The sequence below is a fragment of the Rhodamnia argentea genome, chromosome 5, assembly GCF_020921035.1.
Source record: "Rhodamnia argentea isolate NSW1041297 chromosome 5, ASM2092103v1, whole genome shotgun sequence".
NCBI classification, from domain to species: domain Eukaryota; kingdom Viridiplantae; phylum Streptophyta; class Magnoliopsida; order Myrtales; family Myrtaceae; genus Rhodamnia; species Rhodamnia argentea.
The window spans coordinates 10,262,972-10,288,580 of NC_063154.1; the positions used below are offsets into that span (position 1 = coordinate 10,262,972).

Genomic DNA, 25,609 nt, shown 5'->3' on the forward strand with positions numbered 1-25,609 from the left:
AAGCCATGAATCTTCGAGATTGGAGCAATTGGTTGGGACGTTAGGGGATCGGTATCTCATAAACCTGAGGTCGCATGTTCATATCCAACTAAACTCTTGATTTAGGGCCACCTATGACGGCTAAAATTTCGGATTAAATCGACCTATGAGGCTTGTGTAGGACATTCCATGACCCTCGGATTAACGGAGTCTTTACGTCCGTGCCCTAAAGAGAGAGAGAAATGCAAAAAATTGAAGGGTTATAAAGTCCTTAACTATATTTTTGAACGGTCATTACAAGATACGGACATCACCCATATGAAAATTTAACGAAATTGAAAGAGCGGGCGATGCACATGTATGTTTGTAGCTCAACAATCAGAATTAGTATGGTGCTTTTGCTTCTCCCCGTGATGACGGTTAAATAAACAATGTCAAGTACGTTAAAACTACGTACAAATTACCCGAACGTTTTTCTTTTCCTTCCTTAAATTGCGCGACGCGCCATCGTCAAGTTCGAGGGATCGTGACGCTGCTGTCCCGACAACGTTCGTCTTCCTCGAGAAAGAAGAAGAAACCGCCATTGTTGACAGCTCTGCGGGAAGGGTTCAAAGGGAGGGGCGGCCCTCGATCCCCGGAAAGCCCCTCCCGCCGGCTGCATGTCCGCCGCGTGTCCGGACCTGATCTTATCTCCCTCCCCCCCACTCCCTCTAATGCAGTTCAATTTTCACGTGAAGAGAGAGGAGAGGACTGGGACTGGAATCATCGTCCTTGTTCCTCTCTCTCTCTCTACGAAGTGAACCGCCGTATACGGTCTTCTCTTCCAAGCTTCGACTCTTGTGGGACCAACTTTTCCACGTGGATGCTTTGTTAGGGAACTCTTACGTGGAGCTCGTTCGAGAAACATAATTTATATATACAAAAAAAACGTTCGTTTAAGTATCATAATTTTCAAATTATTATTTAACTGCCAAAATAGTTTTAATCACGTTCACCCAAATGCCTTGATATAGCACTTGTGGTGAACATCATTTTTCTTTATAAAAAAAAAAAATTACGGCCTTCGGATGATTGATTAACAAATTATATGGTAGTCAAGTGAATGCGGCACGAAAATTATGTCAATTTTGGTGTTCTTATCCCATCAAAATTTGATGGAAAATCGAGAGGACAACGTTGTTGGTCTACATAGATTATGGACCAAGTTTCATGAACACTTTCATGCGTCCTTGTCTAAGCTTAGGAGTTGTCCAGCTTTTCATCTCGAATCCCTCCACTTAAGTTTCTACATTGCTCGATTCGATGGCTACTTGAGATCGGCTCGTCTAAATTTGGGTCAACCTTGAGCTACTCAAGCGTCTCTAGTCGAGTCAAGCTCAAACTCGCGAATATTCAGCTCGACGGGTCTTGCAATCCTAATTAATCTAACAAGGTCAAGGTTCTACTTATTCCCAACATATCTTTATTTTAAAAAAAAAATGACGGGGATATCCTCGAAATTATGTAATATGCCACATCGCTCGATTTTTTTTTTTTTTTTGTAATTTTATTTTGAAGATTCAACTCGATCGAGCTCAAGTTCTTCTCTAGATTGATTGTAATTCGGTCGAGTTCGAGCTAGGGTATCTCAAATTTCTAATCGAGTCGAGTTCGAGCAAAACTCGATTGAGCTCAAGTCGAAGTATCGAGTGCACGAGCCGAGTCAAATTAAAACTTGGATTAATCAATCATGTACAACCATCATTGAGAGAGAGAGAGAGAGAGAGAGAGAGATGGGGATTGATTGTGGGGAGGAGGAGTAGGTGCGGTGAAGTGGAGCGAAGTCACGAGAAACTTGGCTTGGTCGTTTTGCTTTCAGCCCAGAAGAAAGAAGAAAAAGAAGTTATTCCCTTTAATTTCAAAGTCTCTTCCATCTTCCTCATGGCAATCCGCCAAATTCAAATCTCTCTCTCTCTCTCTCCCTCTAGGGTTTCGCTGGCCAATAAATTTTTCAAAGCCATCACGGAGAATCAATTTCTCACGTTATCCATTGATTCTTTCCTCAGGCTGACCGTTCATCGATGGAGTTTTTTTTCCTGAGAGCCAATTGACATTGTTTAGGCACCTCAAAATGACGAAAGTAGGCATCCGGCGTTTCGAGAGAGGCACCGACTTCGCGATGCGACGATCGCATCAAGCGAGAGATGCCGAGTTTCGTCCTCCCATGTTATGAAAAATTCCATCCGCCAAATCGCGACTAGCATAGGCTTGGCCATCGTGCGGGACCGGCTTTGGCTATCCGCGACTATGCCGACGTGGGAAAAGAAGAAGTAGAGACGGTTAGATCGCGGCCTTGGAATACCAGGATTCGAAGAGCTTGGCAAACACATGGCACAAGCGGCCGGCATATAGATGCCGGGAACGATTAGCATACATGTGGAAGTCCAATTAAGGCCCTGAGAAAAGTTTGGGAACGGTTATTTTCCGATTCATCCTCAAAATATAGGAGCGATGGAATTCGGGGTCGAACACTTAGGAGAAACATATTGACGTAAGTAGAGAGGTGGTACCATGATGGTACACTAGTTATATATCAGAAATTGATACAAGCTCGTACGTGGCCAAGGTTTGAAACGTGACGGACACGCCCAAATCCTGGGAAACACATTCAGAGCGTGGGGAACAAATCTTAAAACTTGGAATTAAGATCCTAGACGCTGATGATTTTTGAAAGGATGTCTCGTGGGGAGAAGAAGAAGGACAAGGCCAGTCTTGGACGATTCTTTCTAGCCTGATATGCCCGGAAACCGGCCAAATGCCGGTTCCGGAGATTAAGGAGCGGGGAAGAGGATCGGAAATGTTTAACGAGCAATGGGGCACGCGGTAGTCACCTCCCGTGGGGCGACGACGTAGGATTACAAAGAGTATAGAAGCTAGATCGAATTTGGAGAAGGCGCGCACTCACTGAACCAAATTATAAGATTTGACGAGTTCGAGCTTCATCGAGGAGTCTTCCTTGATGTTGGACCGACATCCAATTCGACGAAATTTAGATCAATTCGTATAGTTGGATGTTTGTGTCAAGTAATATGGTGAATTAGTATAGCTCTTGCTCATGGAAGAAGTTGCTCGTTACCATGTCCTAAACCTATTATACGGTAGCCAATTCAATCATAAAACCTTCAATTATGCTGATTTAGTCCTATGTCTTTTGCCAATTTGCTAATTCAATCCTAAACCTTTCGATTATGCCAATTTTGTCCTAATCATTTTAATGATTTGCCGAACTAGTCCTAAACCTTTTAACGAATTGCGGATTTAGTCTTTTTGGCCAATTACTCAAATTATAGATTTAGGACTAAAGTGGCAAACCTTCAAAAAATTCAGGACTAAATTGACTCAATTGAAAGTTTATGAATAAATTGACAAATAATCAAAAGTTTTATGACTAAATTGGAATAATCAAAAGGTTTATGACTGAAATGGCCGCCGTACAATATGTTTATGAATTATTTAGTAATTTTCTCCTAATTAAATATAACAGGTTTAGCAAAAGAAATGATGATATCCTAGGACTCCCTTTGCCAACAATTTCTGTTTAAACCAGAAACCCCGTGGAGATAACACGTTTTATCCGCATGATTAAATAAAAAGGAACTTGTATGTATGTACTCTATTTAAAAAGGAAAATTCACTTTCAAAAAATCGAACAGGCTTACCAAAAATGAACCATCTTACAAATTCCAATGTTCGAATAAATATTTTATTGCAACATTCATAATTTAATCGACTGTCCTTGCAAGAACACTTATTCCTCGTACTATCAATGCAATCTAAATCATTCTCGGACATACAGATTAGTGTCGGCTAGAGACTTGTCCCAACTGAATATGAGATTGAGACTTGCATAGCCGTTGACCTATAGGTGCATTTTGTCCGATCGTGGGCGCATATCGAAATAGTTTTAGTTTTCTTGAGAAATATGAAAAAAAAAAATTAGTATTCATTAACAAAATATTTAAATATTAAATTACGCATTTATTTAATAACTTAAGTTTCTAGAATAACTATTAATGACCTGACAGAATTTCACAATGTATCCGAGCATGAGATCTTGAGTTCGAAATCTTTCGGGCCCCACTATTTGCCAACCCAAACTTCAAGCTTATAGAATATTTAAGTATTGAATCACACGTTCATCCGACGACTTAAATTTTTAGAACAGTGAAAAGACAAAATTTCACGTTTGTAAATCGAAAAAAATTCGGGTTTGTGGTATATGATATAAGTGAAATTTGAAATGTCACACATCAATATTGAAGCAAAGGGTCGGAAGCGTAATGGCATTGCCATTTCAAACAGAGTCATGAGTTATGTCAATTTTGATAGGCAAGCCAATGTTTTATTCCTATTTATAATCTCGAGTCTCTTCTATCATGTACAATCATAAGAAGAAATTGAGTAGATTTAATCTACGAAATCTCCCGATTGTTGATAAGTGATCGGTATGATTTATTACAAGTAATATCTAATACTTGCTTCGTAATTATTGAGGAAAAACTTAGAATTTAGGGATAATTGCATAAGCGAATATCAAGATCGCACTCATATATCAAATACCGTCCCCACTTTTGGATAGCTAAAACGTACATTTTTGGATTTTGTCATTTCATATTAATTTTCATCATGAAAGTCGCTATTTATTTAAAAACTCGGTATTTTTCTTTCTAAACTATCCTTGCCTGAAGAAACAATCCAAATACCCAAACCTCTGTGCACTATTGCCAACCTCGGACGGCGGACTTTAGATCCGGCTCGACCGAATCGTGCTTTGATCTCCCATGCCACATCCAAGGGAGACCTAGGAGCTCTATCGCGAGGCTCGCGCTAGCCTTGAGAGGCCGAGCTGGCGGGCTGATCGACCCAAAACTCTTAATGCTTTGAGTCGCAAGACTCAACGAAAGAGAGGAGATGGGGGGTCGGCCCGGTTGACGGGTGCCTGCTCTATCGAGGGATGGACAGAGAGACTATAGCGGCACAATGTGATTAATCTTTTCATTTAGTAAAAGATATAAATTAAAGATTTTTAAAGAATGGGAAAATATTTTCGATAAGTAAGTGGAAATTTATAAATGAGTTTTCACAAATCGGCTTTATTATGATAATAATTTTTCGAGTGATTGTAAGAATAACAATATGTTGTGAGTTACAAATTTTTAAAAAAAATAAATTTCATAATAATTTTTAATTATTTATTTTTTGAGGCTCGAAGCAGATCATTAGTATAACTGTCACCGAAAAATTGTTATATAATTGATTATCTTTCCAAATTTTATTAAATTCAACTCTCACAAAATAACGGCTCGCCAGACCAGAACGAGAATTTGACCCAAAAAAAAAAAAAACAGCAGAACGAGAAGCCGTCGGAACGGCGGATGGAGGAACAGAGTAATAACGACAACATCGGGAGGGTAAATCTGTCCACACGAAAATTCAGAAACAAGCCGTAGGTTCCCTGCTTGCCAGTTTCATCGTCTTCAGCAACAACGATTACGACAGAGAACAGAGAGAGAGAGAGAGAGAGAAGCACAGGCAGATAACCGTAAAGAATCACCGTCTCCACTCATTTTTTCACCCTCTTCGCTTAAAAACGAAAGGCGACTGGCAAAAACCCTACCACTCTTTTCACTGCTACTGCTTCTGCTTGTTCTTCTTCTCTCTCTGTTTCTTCTGTGAGCAGTAGAAGAGAGATGGTTCTGGGTCCAAACGGCGTCGTCTGGATGGAGAACGTGGGCGAGGAAGACGAAGTCTCTTGGACCAGAGACGCCGCCGTCCACCACCACCACCACCACCACCACGACGGCAACGGCGAGGAAGTGGCGCAACCCAAGGAGGGCGATGTCGCCATGGGAGGAGCTTCCCTCCCCACCTTCAAGTCCATGCTCGACGCCGACTGGTCCTACTTCAACACCAACCCATCTCACCATTCCCAGCAGCAGCAGCAGCTCCAGCAGCTCCAACCCACTCCAGAGATGACCGACCTGTCCTTCTCCTCCGCCCCGATTCCCGAGAACGCCCTCCTCCTCAACCACCACCCCCACCCGCTAGACTCCTCCTCCTCCTGCTCGCCGTCGCAGGCCTTCCTCCTCGACCCCTCGCAGCCTCACCAGCCCTTCCTGCCACCCAAGAACTGCTTCTCCTCCCTCCTCAACGTCGCCTGGAACAATTCCTTCGACAATGGCTTCGATTTGGGCTGCGACGCCGCCGGGCTTTTTGGCTCGGTGCAGGGCAATCAGACCTCGAGCGCGCCGCTTCTGATGGGCGGCTCTGAGCTGGGCTCCGGCTCTGAGCTGCTACCCGTGCCGACTCGGCTCGTCCCGCTAGCTGAAAACTCAGCCCAATTGCCAGGCGGCGGGTTCGGTCTGACTGGTTTTGAGGGCTTTGAGAGCCCCGGCAACCCACTGTTCGCAAACAGGTCTACCAAGGCCCTAAGGCCTCTTGACGTTTTCCCCCAGACGGGTGCTCAGCCCACTCTGTTTCAGAAGAGAGCTGCCCTGAGAAATGGGTCCGGCGGTAATGGCGGCGGGCCTGAGAAATTGGGGAATTTGGAGATCTCGGTGTCTAGGTTCGCCGAATTGGACGTTAAGAGGAAGAGGATTGATGACGGTTACAACGACGAGTTGAGCATTGACGGGTCTGGTTTGAATTATGACACCGACGAGGGTAATGACAGTGGCAAGGCTGCTGAGGACTCGAAGCACGATGGGTGCAATTCGAATGCAAATAGCACGGTCACAGTCGGCGATCAGAAGGGGAAGAAGAAGGGGCTGCCGGCAAAGAATCTGATGGCTGAGCGGCGCCGGAGGAAGAAGCTGAATGATAGGCTGTACATGCTTAGGTCGGTTGTTCCCAAGATCAGCAAGGTGGGAAGTTTCTTTGAGAAAGTTGCAATTGTTCTTAGAAAGTTTCTCTTTGTGAGTGTTTTATTGATTAAATGGGTGTTATTTGCATGCTTGTAGCCAGATCGTCCTTCGAGTGGTTTGGGTTAGCTATACAAAATCTATGTCTTGTCTGAGTTTGCTTTTCATGTTTTAGTGTCTGATCTTGTGTTGCCATGATCTCTTATGGGGGCCATCTCTGCCTATTACACAGAGAAGTAGCCATAATGGCTCTTTACTTCACTAACATTTTAGTTGTGGATCTTTAGAAGAGTTTTTTGAGTTCTTGTGAACCTCTTGGATCTTCTTATACCAGTTCTACCATAAAGAAAGCCGGTGGATAGAGTCTGACTCTCTGGCCACGGATTTTGAAATGATAGATGAGAAATAGATTTGATGTGTGTTAGGATAGGATATAAGAACTTTGTGCACTTATGAAAGAAGACTGGTGTTATGCTTTATTCTATCATGGTAACTTCTGATGATCTGAATTATGGCTGGCAGATGGATAGAGCTTCAATTCTTGGGGATGCTATTGACTACTTAAAGGAGCTTCTGCAGAGGATCAATGATCTTCATAACGAGCTGGAGTCGACCCCACCTGGATCCATGTTGCCCCCTTCGACGAATTTTCATCCGTTGACACCGACTCCACCGACCCTCCCTTGCCGTGTGAAGGAAGAACTGTGCCCAAGCTCCTTGCCGAGTCCTAAAGGCCAGCCTGCAAGAGTATATTTCTATCATCTGATTGTGTTCGCTGTTAATCTTGATGTTTTACTTAAGTTGTATCTTGCACTAAGCTTTCTACAAAACTTGAGCCTTGGGTGTTTGGTGCGTGCATGAAAACTTCGGGTTTCAATGGAGTGAATTTCTGAAATATAATTGCCATGACATAATAATGTTCTCCTTCACATTAAGGAGGCTGGGAAAATAGTAATTAAGTGATCCTTGTGACTGACTCAAGTTGCAGATAATACTAAGTCGATGACTGTCCTCTCTGTTTTCTTCTTTAAGTCGTAGATTGCTTCAGCACTCAAGTTAGGTATACTAAGAGTCATATTCTGATTTTTGTGAGAAACCTTTATCTGTTTTGCCAATCAAATGTTGATTTCATGACTTCTCTAGATTTTTTGAACCTGCTTTCGAATGGTTTATAAGAGATTAGACATCCAAGATCGGTCTTGACCATCGTTTGTTTTATTCATCTTATAGCACTAAATTCCTTTTGCATATGTAGTTTCTCCCTTTAAAGTTGAAAGCAAAACAAGAATGCACAGATTTGGATATGAAGTGTTAAGATCTACTTTAAAGCATTTAACTAGCGTCAATACCTAAGTCTAGCCTTGGATTCACAAAGTAAAATGCCCTCCCTTTTCCACAATCAAATTATTATTGACATCAATCGAAGCATTTCTTTTACATATTCCAAGTACGTTTCAATTTCTAGTCTCGGCATAAGCACCCTGTTTTTCTTTTTGCAGGTGGAGGTTAGAGTGAGGGAAGGGAGAGCAGTGAACATCCACATGTTTTGTGGACGCAGACCGGGACTCTTGCTCTCCACCATGAGGGCTCTAGACAACCTCGGGTTGGACATTCAACAGGCTGTCATCAGCTGTTTCAACGGATTCGCTTTGGACGTTTTCCGAGCTGAGGTGCGTTTCATTCTCTTTTTCCTTGTCCTACGGATAGTTTGACTCAGCACGCAAACTATGCTGCACCATGAGGTACTGAACTCGTGTTCCGCTGGCACGCACCTTTCGTTCTTGCTGACGAGCTAGCATTTTGATGGCTAACTGAAACATAAATGAAGATGATGCACATCATAAAAAAATGATGCGAAGGAATACGGAAGAAAATCAGAATACACAATGACTCGTATTAGCATTAATTTGAACGAAATGGCTGGAACGAATGAAGTAAAGAAATTGACACGACGGCTTTAAAGATGCGACCATCTATGTATCTCTATTTGGCAATCTGTCGACTTGTTCTCTTTCACAAGACGATACCAAATCATATGCATTTTCCTACGAAATTCTTTAAATGCACCAACATAAGGTGAAGCATTGTAGCTTTGTCACTCGTCCTCTATTAATCGTTTCTCTGATTTCGGTGTGTCCCGTGTCTCAGCAATGTAGGGAAGGTCAAGATGTCCTCCCTGAACAGATAAAGGCTGTCCTCTTAGATTCCGCTGGCTTCCATGGGATGGTGTGACTCGAGGGGAGTAGATTAACTGAAGCAAAGCCGGCGCTAACCCTAGTTTCCGTTTGAAATATTTAGTCTCTTTAAATTGTAAATGCTGCCTCCTCTGGTATGCTGAAGCAGAAAGTAGGTTAGCTAGTTTAATGTCGCAATTTCGAGGTTGAATTACTTGCTTACCTGAATGGGATGTACTTCCATGAACAGGCCTCTAGAGAGCAAGATGATGTTCTTGAGTTTCCAGTTCCAAAGATCGAAATTTGCTCTCCCTTTTCCTTTTCAGTTTGATTGTTTTCTTAGTGGTGGTTACAGTTTTTGTCCTTGTGCTATTAGATGCATTTCTCCTTTCGCTTGAGGTCATGAGGATGCTGCGGAATGTGATGGCTTTGTGTTTTCGTGGCTGTACTTAGACCTCAGATGAACCGTGAAACTTTGGAGGCATGAGAGTATGAGGGTGCATGCTAATCGGTAGCTTCTTAGCAAAAGCAGGGTGTGATTTTTGTTGGTTGTGCTAATGGATGAAGATGAAGGGCACTTTTGGTTCCCCAAACTTACACATTGTTTGTGCAATTGGGTCCTTGCTTTTATTGTATTTCGATTTGTGCAGCGTCCGTTAATAACACTTGAATTGGTGACGTGGCATTGTTGATGTGGCGATAAATGACATGCGGCGCCAAGTTGGCATCTCAAAAGCTGATTAGGAGAAAAATTCTAAGATAGATAAACCACCATCGCCAAATCGTGCAAGTCGTCGTCCTCGTTCTCACTAGGGGTGGCGAGGGTCTTGCGATCCTTGCTAGGGCATTGCTGAATCATAGGCAATGGTTAGGTGACTTTCATCGACCACCAATAGACTTATCAAAATAAGTCATAACTCTATTTCTTAATTCATATATGACGGGTTAAGTTGTTATATGGATTAGTTATATTCAATAACTAGATCACAATGAGTTTAAACTAGGGGTGAGCAAAAAAGACCGTTCGGATCGGACCGGGACCGATGGTCCAGTTCTCGATTTTAGGGGGATCCGGTTCGGTTCCCGGTTCCTAAAATTGGAACCGGTGACCGGGCGGTCCGATTCCCGGTCCCAGGACCTAGGATTGGACCGGACCGGACCACCCGGACCGGACCGGTCCTTTTTTAAAAATTTTTTTTTTAAAAAACAAACCTAACGTTTACTTGTTGTTTAGGTATAGATCATTTGGGGTTCGATCCAGAGCTGTCAATTGAAGAGGACTTGACTCCGCCGAGCTCATGGTACATCGACCATTGTTTCCTTGACCTCGAGCTCGATCGCGTCTTCTATCAAAGTGTGCATCCACTTTTCGAAACCGCGGATCGGAAACCCTTAGACGGTCCGGTCCGGTTCCCGGTCTCGAGGGTGGCTGGATCAGGCAGGGAACCGCTCACCCCTAGTTTAAACATAATATGAGTGTTTAATGAAAGTTACAACTTATTTAGACCCAAATTATCTTTATGACTCTTTTCAGTTTCTCTCACCCTTATTCGATCTTGCGCCCACGCATTTCGCACTTGCACCTCAATTTGGATGTGAGTTTACTAGATTAGATTCAATATGAAAGTGTTTTAGGAATATGGGTAGGGTCATATATGGGTTAGTAAATTTGCATTGCAATAAATGGGTCATAAAAAGGTTAAATATGTCTATTTGAGTCATACTATTTATAACTCGATCTAATCTATCCTTTTGACGGGTCTAGCCACTAGTAAAAGTGGCACCATGGTGATCATGGGAAAATGCGACCTTGCTCTCTTTCATGTGCGTACACACTTTCTTGATTTGGTAAGGATCATCTTAGGCAACCGAGAAATGGATATGCCCCACCCTTAAACGGTTAAAGGGAGAATTTCAAATGGCCTGAAGTACTCTCATTTTCTTAAATAAGGACTTGAAATGGATTTTATTTCAAATAAAAGCTTGAAATAATTAAATGGTCTCACAGAAGGGCTTGACTAAAGAGCATTTTCGTCCTTTAATCTTTTGAATTTTTTTCTTTTTGTCTCTATTTTTTATCCTTTCTTCTTCGTTTCCTATTCTCCCCTCTTCCCTTCCCCCGCCCTTGCTAGCGTCATGCGAAGGCCGCCCTTGCCTAGGTGAGAGCCACTTGTCGCCGCCTAGCCCAAGCGGGGGCTACTCTCGACCAATGCCGGCGAGGTTCTTGAGGCTGATTGTAAGAGCCCGATCGTGATCAGCTTGATCTCGTTGATGAGATCCGTGTCTTCGGATTTGTGTTCACCAATTTGATGGGCATCTTCGGGATCTTGTCGGTCAAGGTCGATAATCCCTTTGTTGGAGTGGTCTGAGTAGCTGCCCTGCAACGAGGCGTTGCCGAGTTCAACGAGTAACGATGTGGGTAAAGGAGGGACAGTGCCTTGGGAGAGGGAGAACAGCTATGGCGATGGAGAGTTCATGAAGATGGAGTCGAGCGAGAGTGGGGGAAGGGAAAGGGAAAAAAAGAAAAAGAAAAAGGGAAAAGACATAAACAGGAAAAAAAAAATCAAGAAAGTAATAGACGAAAATGCCTTTAGTCAAGCTCTGGATCCACTTTGAGTAAGTGTACATATATATATATATATATATAGGTAAAGCTTCGATCTCACTAATTCCTCGAGTTTCATAAACAATCTACCTTTTTTCTTGAATGGAAAAAGCATATTATGGATTGAACCGGAGGCTAATTTTGGAAGGGATGAAAAAGAATACTTGACACTTGGTAAAATCTTTAAAAATTCATATGTAATATTTGGAATTCTGAAATGTTCGAAGTGTTTCATATCAAATAACAGCCAATTTGGAAAGAGAAAGGGTGAGGGGGTCGAATCCTCACCTCCGAAAGGATTTCGTAGTCTGCACACGACACATAGCGCACATGTGAGTTGTACAGTAGAATAAGATAGAATAGAACTAGACAAAAGAAAAAATAATAGCCAAATGGCGAGGGTTTTCTAAAAGGAGCCATTGAAAGTACTAAAAAATCTCCGTATGATATGATTTAATTTGAACTAATCATATTAATAGATAGCTAGATATTTGGATTTCTTTAGTTTGTCGTGGCCAAATTAAAATAGATCAAAACTTCAAGGGCCAATTTGCAATTTCCTTAAGAAAAAGCGGCACATCTCTAAACCCTATAAAAGCCACGCCAAACTGCAATTTCTAGGGTTTGCACTCTCTCCCTCGCACCTACGCTTCTTCTTCTCCCATGGCGTGCACGATCGACTTCCGCTCTCTCGACGAGGGCTTCGGCGGCAAAACCTACAAGCGCAAGCGCGAATCCCAATCCTCCGCCGCAACCTCCGCGGCCGCCGATGGTGGCGCCGCCATGGAAATCGACGACGCCCGCCCGCCGCCGTCGAAGCGGACGGCGATCCCCTCGCTGGAGGACCCCGACAGGCCGACTACCGCGTCGACGTTCTCCTTCGGGAGGCCGACCTACGACGGGGTGATCGCGGGGAGGGTGTCGGGGCGGAAGTGGAAGCAGCCGCGGAGGCAGCGGGCGTCGGCGGCGAGGGCGAGCGTGAAGGGGACGAGCTTGGAGGAGAGGGTGAGGCAGAAGGAGATAAAGAGGGCGTACAGGGAGAGGATGTCGGAGCTGAAGGAGGCGATAAGGGCGAACAAGGCGGAGAAGAGGAGGAAGAGGGAGGAGAGGGAGAAGAAGAAGCAGGAGAACATACTGAGGTCGGGGACGAAGCTCCAGAAGATCACCAACCCGAAGACGCTGAAGAAGATCGCCAAGTCGAAGCAGAGGAAGCTGCTCAAGGTCGTCCCTGACGAGTTGGTCAAGAAGTGAAGCTTTCTGTGTTCTTGTTTCAGGGTCACTTTTCCTTTGCAGTTCCTGTTGTTTTATGTATGAGAAATGAAGTTTTGAATGAGATCAAGATCAGGTTTATCCTCTTATCTTTGCCTTTCTTGAAGTCTTCGTGCTCTTTGGTAAATTCACTGAAATTCGAATCTGATTGGAGTCTTGAAATCTTTAGAGTGTGTAATGGGTCTAACCTCATTTTCAGTTTCTGGTGAGGGATGAGAGAAGATCGATCAGGATCGTGTTTACCTCATGATCTGGACTTCTTGAAGTCTTCTTTATGCTCATTTGGTAATTCACTGAATTTGAATCTGATTGATATCAAGCTGATAGCTGATTGGATTCTTGAAATCTTTGGAGGGTTTAACCTCATTTTCAGTTTCTGGTGAGGGATGAGAAGATCGATCAAGATCGTGTTTACCTCATGATCTTGCCTTCTTGGAAGTCTTCATGTTGTTTGTTGGTTCCCTGGGTTTGAATCTGATTGATATCAGCTGACTGGAGTGTTGAAATATGCAGAGTGCGCAATGGGTTTAAATCTCATTGTCGATCTCTGGTGATGCACAGAATCATTGATGTTAGAGCCGGTGAGGGCCGCTCTGATCATCCGCGTTAAGAGCCTTTGGATGATAATCACGACCTCCCCCTTCTAACCAGGGGGATTCATGCCGACACCGATGAAACAATACAAACTACATCACTACTGCTCGGCATCAAGAGGCACTGGTCATTTTCTTGAAATCAAAACAATCTCGTAAGGGCCTGATCGGCTGGGGCCTCGCGTCGCATGAGAGAGAGGTTCAGCCGTCGGCCAACAATCAATCCAGAATGAAAATCGACGATTTGTCTGTGTAGCGTTTGTGTAATCTGGGGGATGAAATGAAAATAGAGGAAGCATCCACAAATGTTCTCTAAGATAAATCGGCCCAACCTATTGAGGAAGCAGCCACACAGCACGAATTTATTGCTCGTGTAAGCTTAATTCTAATGATCGATAAACATTCCGTGTCAGCAAATTTCATCAATGATTCTAATGAAAGCACCGCAATAAACCATTTTTAAAAATTTGTGGGACGATATTGAACACAAAAGAAGTTTAGCGATGATGTTGAATAAGGAGCTTGTTCAAGAACTACTAGAGTGACTGCCCCTTAATGTATCAGGAGGTCAGATTGTCGTGTGTGCTCCTTTGGGAATGGATTAATTTATAGGGTTAATACCATATAAAATCTCAAACTACTATAATCGTGACATATTTATCTCAAATCATTTTTTAAACCACAAAAAACCTCCCAACTGGTACATTTATGATAATTTTACCCTAAACCGATACATCTAGGATGAATTTACTCTTAATTAGTTTTCGTTAAATTTAAGAGTTATAGTGTTAAGTTGTATGACATGTGGCGGTTAACGAGTGTACCAGCTTGGAATTTTTTTATCCTCTATTTGACACATGTGTATCAATTTGAAATTTTTCATGATATTAACCCAATTTAATAAAGGGTAAAGTTTGGGGTTTTTCGTGATAAAAAAAATTAGTTTAAGATAAGTATGTCACGGGTATACCGGTTTAGGGTTTTTGACAGTCAAAAAAATAGTTTGGGATAAACTTATCACAACTATACCAGTTTTGAGTTTTTTGTAGTAAAAAAAAATTGGGATAAATTTATCACAGGTGTATAAATTTGGAGTTTTTCATGATATTAACCCTAATTTTATTTCATGAATGCTCATTTTACGATTGCAATTGCAATTTTGAATTCACCGTTTGATTCTGCTTTTAATGCCCATCGATCGGTCCCTTATTGATTCCGGGGACTTTCGAGCGAATCGCCACGAAATTAGAGTTGGTTCACCTTGGCACCTAATCGAATCGTGTCGAAGATGACGAAATTTGGCCCTTACAAGTAATAATTTCTTCAAAATTTGATGGGCATATAAATTCACTTGTCGATCACACATTATTTTTTGTTTGATTAATTATTTTTAATCGTCGTGCAACGCAACTCTTTTCGATTGAATTAGTGAGATGGATGCTTACTGCTCATAGAAGTTCGTGAACGAGGTTTTTTTAGAAATGGGAAGGTGAAGAAGCTGACTCTGTTCTTGTCATAACAAGGCAGAGAGTGCTTCCTCATGTAATGATCAGGAAAAGAACCAACGACCGGAGCTCCAACCGCCACCAACGGTCAAGCCTATGGCGAAACTGCACGGACCTACAGAAGTTGAAGCAGATCCAGGCTTCCCTCGTCGTCAGAGGCTTCAATTCGAACCGCGCAGCTCTGCGAGAGCTCGTCTTTGCCGGCGCGATCGTTGTCTCGGGCACCATCGGCTACGCCCTCCGGATTTTCGCTCAAATTGCTGAACCGGATCTTTTCATGTGGAACACCGTCATAAGAGGCGCGGCTCAGAGCCTAAACCCTTCCAGTGCCGTACGTCTGTATTCCCAGATGGAGAGCCGGCTCGTGAAGCCGGATGATTTCACCTTCCCGGTTGTGCTCAAGGCTTGCACTAGGCTTTCATGCGTCAAGATGGGTTTCGGTATCCATGGGAGGATTATCAAGTTTGGTTTCGAGACTAACACGTTCGTGAGGAACGCTCTTATCTATTTCCATGGTAACTGTGGCGAATTGGGCATTGCCAGATACTACTTTGAGGGCTCGGCAGAGAGGGATGTCGTGACCTGGTCCGCATTGACTGCCGGGTATGCTAGGAGAGGGGAGCTACGCATCGCCCGGCAGCTATTTGATGAGATGCCTGTGAAGGATCTGGTTTCTTGGAACGTGATGATTACGGGCTATGCAAAGAGAGGGGAGATAGACAGCGCGAGGAAGCTTTTTGACCAGGCCCCGGAGAGGGATGTTGTGACGTGGAATGCGATGATCGCAGGGCATGTGCTTTGTGGGCGTAATGAGCAGGCGTTGGAGATGTTTGAGGAGATGAGAAGAGTTGGAGAGAAGCCGGATGAAGTGACAATGTTGAGCCTGTTGTCTGCTTGTGCAGATATGGGAGATTTGGAGGCTGGGCAAAAGATGCACCATTCACTTTCGAAGTTGTGTTTAGGATATTTGGGTGTGCTACTTGAAAACGCGCTCATAGACATGTATGCCAAGTGTGGTAGCATCGAGAGGGCGTTTGCAGTGTTCAAAGCCATGAGAGAAAGAGACATATCATCATGGAATTCGATCATAGGAGGCTTGGCTTTTCATGGCCACGCCGAGAAATCTATCGATCTGTTCAGGGAGATGCAGAGGTTGGAAATCAAGCCGAACGAGATAACCATGGTTGGAGTTCTAGTTGCATGTAGTCATGCTGGCAAAGTCGAGGAGGGTCGTCGATATTTCGATATGATGAGAGATAGATACGGTATCGAGCCAAACACCAGGCACTGTGGGTGTAAGGTGGATATGCTAGGACGTGCTGGGCGACTGGATGAAGCGTTCGAGTTCATTCAATCAATGGAGATAGCACCAAATGCTATCATCTGGAGGACTCTGCTTGGGGCTTGTAGAGTTCATGGAGACGTCGAGTTAGGGAGACTCGCGAACGAGAAGCTCCTGTCTATGAGACACGACCAGAGCGGCGACTATGTTTTGCTTTCTAACCTGTACGCTTTGAAAGGGGAGTGGGATGGCGCTGAGAAGGTGAGGAAGTCGATGGGCGATAGGGGAGTGAGGAAAGAAGCTGGGTATAGCCTCACCGAAGGAGACGGCGAAGCACTCATGTACTATTTGTTTGATTCAAAGCCTAGGTTAAGCGCAAGAAAGAGAGCGTATGGAGTTGGGAGAGAATAAAGAGTTTGTACTTCTCTGAAACGAGGAAGCTACCAATTTTCAATTCCTGTCTGAATGTGAGTTATTACTTTCTTTCCACTCTGAAGGATTACTACCGTACCGGCGAACCGCACTACCTGCTTCCGTGAACAAGGGGGGGAAGAAACTCATTTTCATCTAGGTTTTGACAAGATTGAATGGCCAGTTTTTTTCCAGCATAGTTGCATTAGCAGATTGCTTGTTAAAGCCGCAAAGAAATTGGTGATGACAATCGGCATCAGAGCAAAGCTCAGACATACTCGCACTCCCCATTGATCTCCGCACTTTTGAGCTTACAAAATATAGGAACAAGTCGGAAATGCACACGGCGACACAAGCTTGTCGACTCAACACCCGAGATTCAAATGTTTTCTTAGCAATTCCTTCCAACGACCCCCAAAGTAGCATTGTCATCCTTGGCCATCATGTAGTCGTGCAAATGAGGATGGCGGAAGAACCACTGTCGGTAACAGATGAAGAACTGGAGGAACACAATACTAACAAAGCGGTCATTTTCAAAGGATAGAGTTTATGCAGTTAAGGTGTCGTTCATTATAAAGTCCTTTCCTTCCTTGCAGCACCTGTTGGCAATGCGTTTTTCCTTTTTTTTCAAGCCTGGCCACATTCTGATCATCAAGACGCATGGATGTGGCCTGGAAAAAAACAATTTACACAACGTTCAGCACGCATGCCAACTTCAGATCTAACAGGCCCAACAAAATTTCAAGACTCGAATGACAGCCATAGCTGCTGGTACTCTGCCCTACCGATCAGTCTCAATCCAATCATTAAACTATCATCTTTTTCCAGGAAAAAACATCAGAAACCAACAAGTGGACCACTGCCAGATCATAAATGCAAGTACATGTAGACACAGTTCAAAGGCTTTCGGAAGAAGAGACTGTACATGAGATAAAAGAAATTGCTGTCCCACTGAGATGTTCTCTTGTGGATGCAAAACAGAAACGAAGGAGACGATTTCCGCATTCCCTAACACTGGAGACACAAGTAATCGGCATTCAGACACCATGCCTCGTTGACTGCATTCCTTTTTCTAGTCACAACATCTCTAAAATACACAGAAACAATGGCTTGGCCTATTCTTGGTCCACACTTACCAAGATTCAAGAGATCTCGAGTTCAATTCGTCTCTTTCCCCTCCCCTATCTTGCCTATCCCAAAAAAAGGGGAAAATTTAGATACACTTGGCTTGTTGAGCAGATGTATACACGCATTGTAAACAGCTAGAGTAAAAGACCAGCTCCAACAAGATATGCCTGCTGAAATATGAAGGCTTTGAAGGAAGATATCAATCTTACTCCATTCTGAAAAACTGAATTTGAGAAAACCCACCCACTGAGCTTCCCATGAGTAAGTGAATGGACACAGATCACCCCAACTAAACTAAAACCAAGTGGCTCATAGTTTAGGAGCTGGGGTCACTAAAAGACAGTTCTGCACCTCCGGGTACGACTGCAGTCAGTTACGGTAGTTCTTTGCTTGTAATTGGTCAAGGAAGCAAGTAACTCAATTTGAGCACTTACTTTGTATGCACATCAGATCAAACGACATAGCGCCCTGGTACATGGTTCACGGAAAAAACAAGCAAGTCTTTATGCCACTCGTCAGGTAGTCTGTCTAATCTCCATAGTTGCTACCTCCTGAGCATCCACAGCACTAAGAACAGGTTCTACAGTTCTTTCAGCTTCAGATGTCTCCGTATGAGAAGTTTCTCTTTCGTCGTTCTCTTCAATATCTTCCGCTTTTACATCTTCTATAACCTGAAGAAGGTCCAAGGGGGTGGCGGCGGGGTCCAGTTCAAGGCATCCCTTGGGAGAATTGGGAGCTTCTTGTCCAGTAAGCATGCATGAGGGAACCTGGTGTGAAAATCGGAACATCTCTTCTCTTGGAATCCTTCTGATTTCCCTGAGGTCCAGATGCCGATGAAACACTGCCCTGAATCTGGCAACTTTCACCAATGGGATGACGAGCACGCCTTGTTCTTCATCATAGTCTTCTAGCACCTCCACCATGTCATACTTATGTATCATGTCATCTGCAGTCAGCTCGTTCCAATTGGGGGACCAATTTCTATAGAGAGCCCATACATCACCTTTTCTTGGAAATATGCGAATAACACCACGCACACCTTTGGCCCACCGGACCTTGTGAGAGAAGGCATTTAGTGAGTCATAAATCTCGTATTTTCCCACTCTGAAATCTCCACAAGTTTTTGAGAAACCAGAAGCAACCCAATTTAAGGGGCCTAATTCACTGTTAGTCTTGGAATTAAGCCAGCTAATACGCATCTTAAATGGATTTAAGGAAATCACTTTCTGAATCAGGGCATAAAATCTAGGCATCCCATCATCATCATCATACACTGCCCAAACATGGTTTTCTCTAAATGATTTTTCTGTTCGGTCTTTATCGAAATCATGGAAATCAGGATCCAGGACAGTCATTGACAGCATCTGCGAAGTTCCAGCATCTGTACTAAGAATGCCTGGAAAGGACTTAGCGGCAGAATATTCTTTCTTCGAATCCACAGACTCTCTCGACTTGGTTTTATCATTAGTGCCACCATCTACAGGAACTTTTCCCACTGACTCATTAGTGTTATCATCCTTCCCACTCCTCTTCCCCTTGCCTGCAGTTTTAGCTATAGTTGCTGATCTCAATTCATCTAGGTTCTTGCCAACTTCTCTCCGGGCCTTCATAATCAGTGTTTTCTGAACTTGAAGCTCAGTCATTTCCCTTATAACATTACGCCTTGTGATGCCATTAACAGAAACTGCTCCAAAGTTTGCTTGTTTGGAAAAAGCTGCACCCACACCACCACTCGCCATTCCCATTTGATTGGCAACGTCCCTCCCATGGTCGCTGCCACCGAGATCATCCATACCTCTCCTTCTCTTCACACCACCAGTGTAACCAGTCGATGACATGCCGCTGTTCTTTCTGGAGGCTTGCTTCCTTCGAAGAGCCTCTTCTCTTTTTGTCGCTGCCTGAGCCTCCTCTCGCTCTCTCTTCACTTTCTCATATGCCTGTTGCACCACACTTGCAGCTTGAGCGGCTGTTGATGCACTACTTGTTTTTGAGAATGGACTCCAGTGAAAGTTGTTTTGCATGTATGAATCATGACCACTGAATCCCCCCACTCCAGTATCGGAAGAAGGCGCATTACTCCTTCCTGAGTTCATTGTGTCCTTGCTACTCACTTGATGATTTGCAGACTGCTGCTGCTGGGAAAAGTTCCAGGGGGTAGCCGACGTAGTTCTATCAGATGATGGTGGAGCTATTTCTATTGCAAAAAAGGGCTTCTGGCAGTTGGGACATAGCAGGTTGTGATTGAGGTAAACTCTAAGATACTCATATTGCATTTTGCAGCGGTGACAAACTGTCCAAAATGTACTTGGCTTTGTCTTCTGGGAAGAGTGCCGTGGTCGATCCGTAGTCCTATGACTCTTCGCAGTCGTATTCGTTGTAGAAGTTGCATTCGGGGTCTTATCGAAATTATAAAAACTATTGGCCCTTGGGGTTGCTGATGAAGCTCCGGTCGATTTAGGAACCTTTTGGAAGGTCCTTACAAATCTCTTCTGGTCGTATGCTACCCTCTTAACCTTATCTGATAGCAAACTCCAGGCCTGTGATATCAGTTTAAAAGCCCCTTCTGCTCCAATAGACTTGTTCTTATCAGGATGCAGCATGAGAGCAAGCTTCCTATATTGTCTCCGCACCATCTCTTCATCAGCTGTCGGATCCACACCGAGAACACCGTACCAATCTGGCTCCCCACTGACTTTGTTCTCTGCAGAAACATACACATCAAGTGTTGCTAACATTTGGGTCATGCCTTCCAGTCCCGGATAAAGACTTTGAGCCTTCAAAGCAAACTTTTTGGCCCCTGCTATGTCCCTTGCCATGAACTTCGTCTCTGCAATTTCTTTTGCCCTTGTAGCCTCATCTTTATTGCAGTCCATTCCCCCCCTGCCTACACAAAACCTGTAAAAATAGCGATCAATTTTTGCAGGTCTTCTTACGACTTAATCGGGGGAGAGAGGAGGAAAGGGGGGATATAGAAGATTTTACATAATTGTATAGTAAACTAGAGAAATAACTTCCGCGGTTCCAAGATATCTCAACAAAGCCAGCCAATTATTTTAACAGATTCAAGCGAGTCTGTTACGTTAAGTCAACTAATCGGCATCACTAGCAGGACTTGGGCAATATGCATCAAGTCAAAATCTACCTTAAACAGCACTTAACGCAAATAGAATACTCAGAAATTTACAAAACTCACACTTGCAGATCGCACTACCAATAGAAAGTCTTCAAAACATAAATGAAACATCGCAGCTATTAGAGTGGGATCCAGAGCCTAGACAATAGAAAGAACATTAATGACAGGCAAAAGTCACACATCATAGCATGCATATCAATTGAAGGAGTCTATGGCTTACCTTAACTATGAAGGAACTGATTTACATTGAACCTCTTAAAGGCAACTTAGCTTATGCTTACTTCACATGAAAACTAAGCAAACATAGACCATAGCGATGTAAACAAACCACAATAGCCAGACTATTAATCATGACCAACACAACTGCATTTCTAAATCAACTTAGAGAAACCCATTTTTCAGCAAACTCGCTCGAATTGCTTGGGTCAATAGAAACCCTAGAAGCAGCCACAAATGAACACACAAAGCAAATTAGCGTTCACTTTTCAGGCATAGTTGAAATCTTGTTAGTTAGCCTTAGCCTCTCTGTTCTCCTTTCTTTACAGAAGGGAATTAGAAAGCGCATTCAAAGCTGCTTCAACAAAGCGTAAACGCCTGACACTATTTAATGAGAATTCGTGTTTACCTGAAAGCAGGAGCAGTTGCTTGATGTCAAGTTTCAAGTTCTCAAAGCCACCACGTCCAGACCTCCATTACCATTTTATTCTTTTCCTCACATGAATCGCGAAAGAAAAGCCAAGACTGGGCTTCGTTTTTCTTGTCAAAAGTCGCAACAATTGAACATGCCCTAAGCTTGTCGAGGAAGTGTATGGATGTGCGACTTACTGGACCATTAACGAACCAATTGACCTGTCTCTATGGTAAAGATTTAAAGATAAACTCTTGTCCGGTCAGAAAGATTCAAGAAGAACAGGAGAATTGGAACCAGAATACACAGCGAAATAGTGACAAGCGACGCCTGCAGCAAAGATAAGGAAGAGAAGCAGAGGAGTTAATCTTGTCGCACTGGCAGACGGATTTGAGCAACATATATCAAGTAAAATGTACCTTAAAAAGCCCTTAATGCAAAATGAATAGCAAAATGAATACTTAGAATTTTAAAAACTCCCAAGTGCAGATTGAATACCAATTAAAAGTCTACAAAACATAAATGTAACATAGGAACAATTATAGCTGGTTCCACTTTTTAGGAATATGAGCTGGGACAATAACGACAATATCAATGACATGGCAAAAGTCAGAAAATTAAAGCATGCATTTCTATTAAGGAGTCTATGAGGTTACCTTAACCAAAGGAACTGAATCACACTGAACCTTGTAACGGGTGACTTAGCTTATGCTTACTTCGTATGAAAAATAAACAAACATGGACCACGGTGACGTAACCAAAACTGCAATGAGAAGACTATTAACCATGACCAATACGAATTCATCCCTAAATCAACTTAGCAAAGAGAAACAGTAGTCAGAAAATTCACTCGAATTGCTTGCATCAATAAAAGGCCTAAAAGCAGACCATTGAACATGCAAAGCAAACCAGCCCAACACTATACAACAAAAATTCGAGTTTACCTAATAATAGGAGCAGTTGCTTGATATCGAGTTTCGAGTTATCACAGCCACCGTGTCCAGACCTCAATTACCAACTTATTCTTTTCCTCACGCAAATCCCTCCAAAAAAAAAAAAAGGCCAAACAGGGGCTTCGTTTTTCTTGTCAAAAGTCACAACATTTCAATATTCCCTAAGCTCGTTGAGGAAGCGCATGGATGTACGAACCGACTGACATGTCTCTAGTAAAGGTTAAAGATCAATCCTTGTCTGTCACAAAGATTCAAGAAGAGCCAGAGAATCAGAACCAGAATACAAAACCTTCAAAAGAGTAACAAGCAACACCTGCAACAAAGAGAAGAAAGAGAAGCAAAGGAAGTGTTACCACTGCCATACTTGCAGAACGATTGGGGCAATACGTTTCAAGTAAAATACGTACCATAAAAAGCACTCAATGCAAAAAAAAAAAAAAAAAAAGATACTCAGAATTTTACAAAACTCGCACATTCAGATTGAACTACCGATAGAAAGTCTAAGAAACATAAAGGAAACATAGGAGCCATTAGAGCAGGATCCACATTTTAGGAATATGAGCCGCAGCAATAACGAGAATATTAATGATGTGGAAAAATTCACAAACTCAAAGCTCCTCAGCCAGGCTAGGTCAAAATAGCAGAGTGAAGGGATTTCAGAATTAGGGTTTTGAGTAAGACTATTAATGACATGGAAAAATTCACAAACTCGAAGCATGCATGTCGATTAAGGTGTCTATGGCGTTGCCTCAACTAGGAACGAACTGAATTACACTCAACCTCGTAACAGGCAACTCAGCTTAAGCTTCCTTCACATGAAAACTAAGCAAACACGGACCACAACGATGTAACCAAAACTGCAATAACAAGACTATTAATCATGACCGATACAAACTCATTCCTAAATCAGCTTAGCAAAGAGAACCATTAGTCAGAAAATTCACTTGAATTGCTTGCGTCAAAAGAAGCCCTAAAAGAAGACCATGGAACATGCAAAGCAAACTAGCTCAACAATACGCAACAAGAATTCGAGTTTACCTAAAAATAAGAGCGGTTGCTTGATGTTGAGTTTCAAGTTCTCAAAGCCACCATGTCCAGACCCCCAATGCCAACTTATTCTTTTCCTCATGCGAATCCCAAAACAGAAAAAACCAAACCGGGGCTTCGTTTTTCTTGTCAAAAGTCACAAAATTTCAGTAAGCCCTAAGCTCGTTGAGGAAGTGCACGGATGTACAAACCAATTGACACGTCTCTAGTAAAGGTTAAAGATCAATGCTTATCTGGTCACAAAGATTCAAGAAGAGCCAGAGAATCAGAACCAGAATACACAACCTTCAAAAGAGTAACACGTTTCAAGGAAAAATGAACCTTAAAAAGCGCTTAACGCAGAAAGAATACTCAAAATTATACAAAATTCGCACGTGCGGATCAAATTACCAATAGAAAGTCCACGAAACAAAAATAACACGTAGGAGCCATTAGAGCGGGATTCGCATTCTAGGAAATGAGCCGCGTCAATAACGAGAATATAAATGACATGGCAAAAGTCACAAACTGAAAGCGTGCATATTGATCAAGGAATCTCCAGCATTACCTTAACTAGGAATGAATTCACTTACACTGACCATCGTAACAGGCAACTTAGCTTATGCTTACTTCACATGAAAACTAAGCAAACACGGACCAAGGCCATGTAACCAAATCCGGAATAACGAGACTATATTAATCATGACTGATGCGAATTCATCCCTAAATCAACTCAGCAAAGAGAACCCATTTGTCAGATCACTCAAATTGCTTGCGTCAATAGAAACCCTAGAAGCAGCCACCAGTGAACACATACAAAGCATTTGTAGCCCAAGACTACACAACAGGAATTCAGGTTTACCGAATAAAAGGAGCAGTTGGTTGATGTCGAGTTTCGAGTTCTCAAAGCCACCATGGCCAGACCTCCATTACCAATTTATTCTTTTTCTCAGGCGAATTTCAAGAAAAGAAGAAGAAGAAGAAGAAAAGAAGCCGAACCGCGGGCTTCGTTTTGCTTATCAAAGGTCACAACTTTTTCAGCATGCCCTAAGCTGGGTCGAGGAAGGGCATGGATGCCTGACGTACAGGATCATTAACGAATCAATCTACGCGTCTCCAGTAAAAGGTTAAAGATCACCGCTTGTCAGGTCAGCAAGATTCAAGAACAGCAGGGGAATCAGGAACAGAATACGGAACCTGTGTAAAAGAGTGACCAGCCACGCCTACAAGAAAGACAAGGAAGAGGAACCAGAGGATGAAGCTTACCATCGTCATTGCCACACGAGGGAGATCAGAGCCACGGGCACGGCAAGACCACGGGCGAGGCGTAGAAGAGCGACGCAGGCGATTATCTCCCTCCAAGGTCTCTCTCCTTTGTTAAAACCTTAAAACTTATCCCATTTTCGCTGGGAAATGAGAAAATTTATAACACTTGTCACCCCCGCTAATTTGAGTAAGTGAATCAGTAAAAAAAAAAAACATATACATCTACGAGCCCTTTTGCAGTATAGCTCGGGCCCGTCGCGTTGGATGTTGTAGATGTTGAGCTGTTTGTCGAACACCTCGAGAAAACGTAATGCCTCTTATTACGACCGAAGCCGTTTCTGAAAACTATATCGATCGTTATCGTGCGTAGCAAACGTATGCATGGATCCTGTGACCCTGCTCGTCATTTGACAAATCTTTGTGTATAATAATAGATACTAAACGGAATATTTATGTAATAAGCAAGCTAGGGCAAGACTCTCTTAAGTCTCCTGCGACGGCCAATTGGGTAATTAGATTATCGCCGCGTCCATAAATTCAACGCAAGACCGTGAATAGTCGGGAACATTCCGAAAGGAATTTAGAGGCTTTGATCGACCTTTTGGGGTCTTATTCGGTGAATAAGAATGTCGCAAAGAAATAGAAGGAAAGGAATCGAAACAAAAATTACGAAATGGGAATAATAATTAACCTCTAAATTGCTGTGCTTGGTAGCCCAATTTTCAAATTGTAAGTTCCTAAAAACTTTGGCAATTACT

At 43.0% G+C, this 25,609-nt stretch overlaps 4 protein-coding genes and 1 long non-coding RNA gene across 11 annotated transcripts; 4 read left to right on the forward strand and 1 right to left on the reverse strand.

The window, feature by feature from the left end:
• The first annotated feature begins 406 nt into the window (after window positions 1-406).
• LOC115747434 lies at window positions 407-17,232 on the forward strand. The gene is made up of 3 exons (XR_004016125.2): window positions 407-417; window positions 1,773-1,777; window positions 17,095-17,232. It is a non-coding gene; the product is annotated as an uncharacterized LOC115747434 (long non-coding RNA).
• LOC115747429 (transcription factor ICE1-like) lies at window positions 1,922-9,500 on the forward strand. 2 transcript variants are annotated; one of them, XM_030683597.2, is made up of 5 exons: window positions 1,922-1,940; window positions 5,678-6,881; window positions 7,401-7,625; window positions 8,378-8,548; window positions 9,027-9,500. In XM_030683597.2, the coding sequence occupies exons 2-5, from the start codon at window positions 5,709-5,711 to the stop codon at window positions 9,108-9,110; spliced, it is 1,653 nt and encodes a 550-aa protein (XP_030539457.2). In that variant the 5' UTR covers window positions 1,922-1,940; window positions 5,678-5,708; the 3' UTR covers window positions 9,111-9,500. The 2 variants fall into 2 exon arrangements, with proteins under 2 accessions (XP_030539457.2, XP_030539458.2); XM_030683598.2 differs by lacking the exon at window positions 1,922-1,940 and adding an exon at window positions 5,455-5,560 and having other exon boundaries at window positions 5,699-6,881.
• On the forward strand, window positions 12,279-13,271 carry LOC115747432 (ensconsin). Its single transcript, XM_030683601.2, has one exon. The coding sequence runs from the start codon at window positions 12,321-12,323 to the stop codon at window positions 12,906-12,908; it is 588 nt and encodes a 195-aa protein (XP_030539461.1). The 5' UTR covers window positions 12,279-12,320; the 3' UTR covers window positions 12,909-13,271.
• On the forward strand, window positions 14,993-16,795 carry LOC115747430 (pentatricopeptide repeat-containing protein At5g15300-like). The gene has a single exon (XM_030683599.2). The coding sequence runs from the start codon at window positions 15,065-15,067 to the stop codon at window positions 16,715-16,717; it is 1,653 nt and encodes a 550-aa protein (XP_030539459.1). The 5' UTR covers window positions 14,993-15,064; the 3' UTR covers window positions 16,718-16,795.
• Window positions 17,233-17,558: 326 nt separating the features above from the next.
• Window positions 17,559-24,984, reverse strand: LOC115747426. 6 transcript variants are annotated; one of them, XM_030683588.2, is made up of 5 exons: window positions 23,598-23,903; window positions 22,551-22,872; window positions 21,912-21,936; window positions 21,604-21,833; window positions 17,559-20,740 (listed from the first exon to the last, which is right to left on the reverse strand). In XM_030683588.2, the coding sequence occupies exon 5, from the start codon at window positions 20,716-20,718 to the stop codon at window positions 18,361-18,363; it is 2,358 nt and encodes a 785-aa protein (XP_030539448.1). In that variant the 5' UTR covers window positions 20,719-20,740; window positions 21,604-21,833; window positions 21,912-21,936; window positions 22,551-22,872; window positions 23,598-23,903; the 3' UTR covers window positions 17,559-18,360. The 6 variants fall into 6 exon arrangements, with proteins under 6 accessions (XP_030539448.1, XP_048135583.1, XP_030539450.1 ...); XM_048279626.1 differs by lacking the exon at window positions 23,598-23,903 and adding an exon at window positions 24,852-24,984 and having other exon boundaries at window positions 21,604-21,936; XM_030683590.2 differs by lacking the exon at window positions 23,598-23,903 and adding an exon at window positions 24,448-24,845 and having other exon boundaries at window positions 21,604-21,936.
• Window positions 24,985-25,609: the final 625 nt, after the last annotated feature.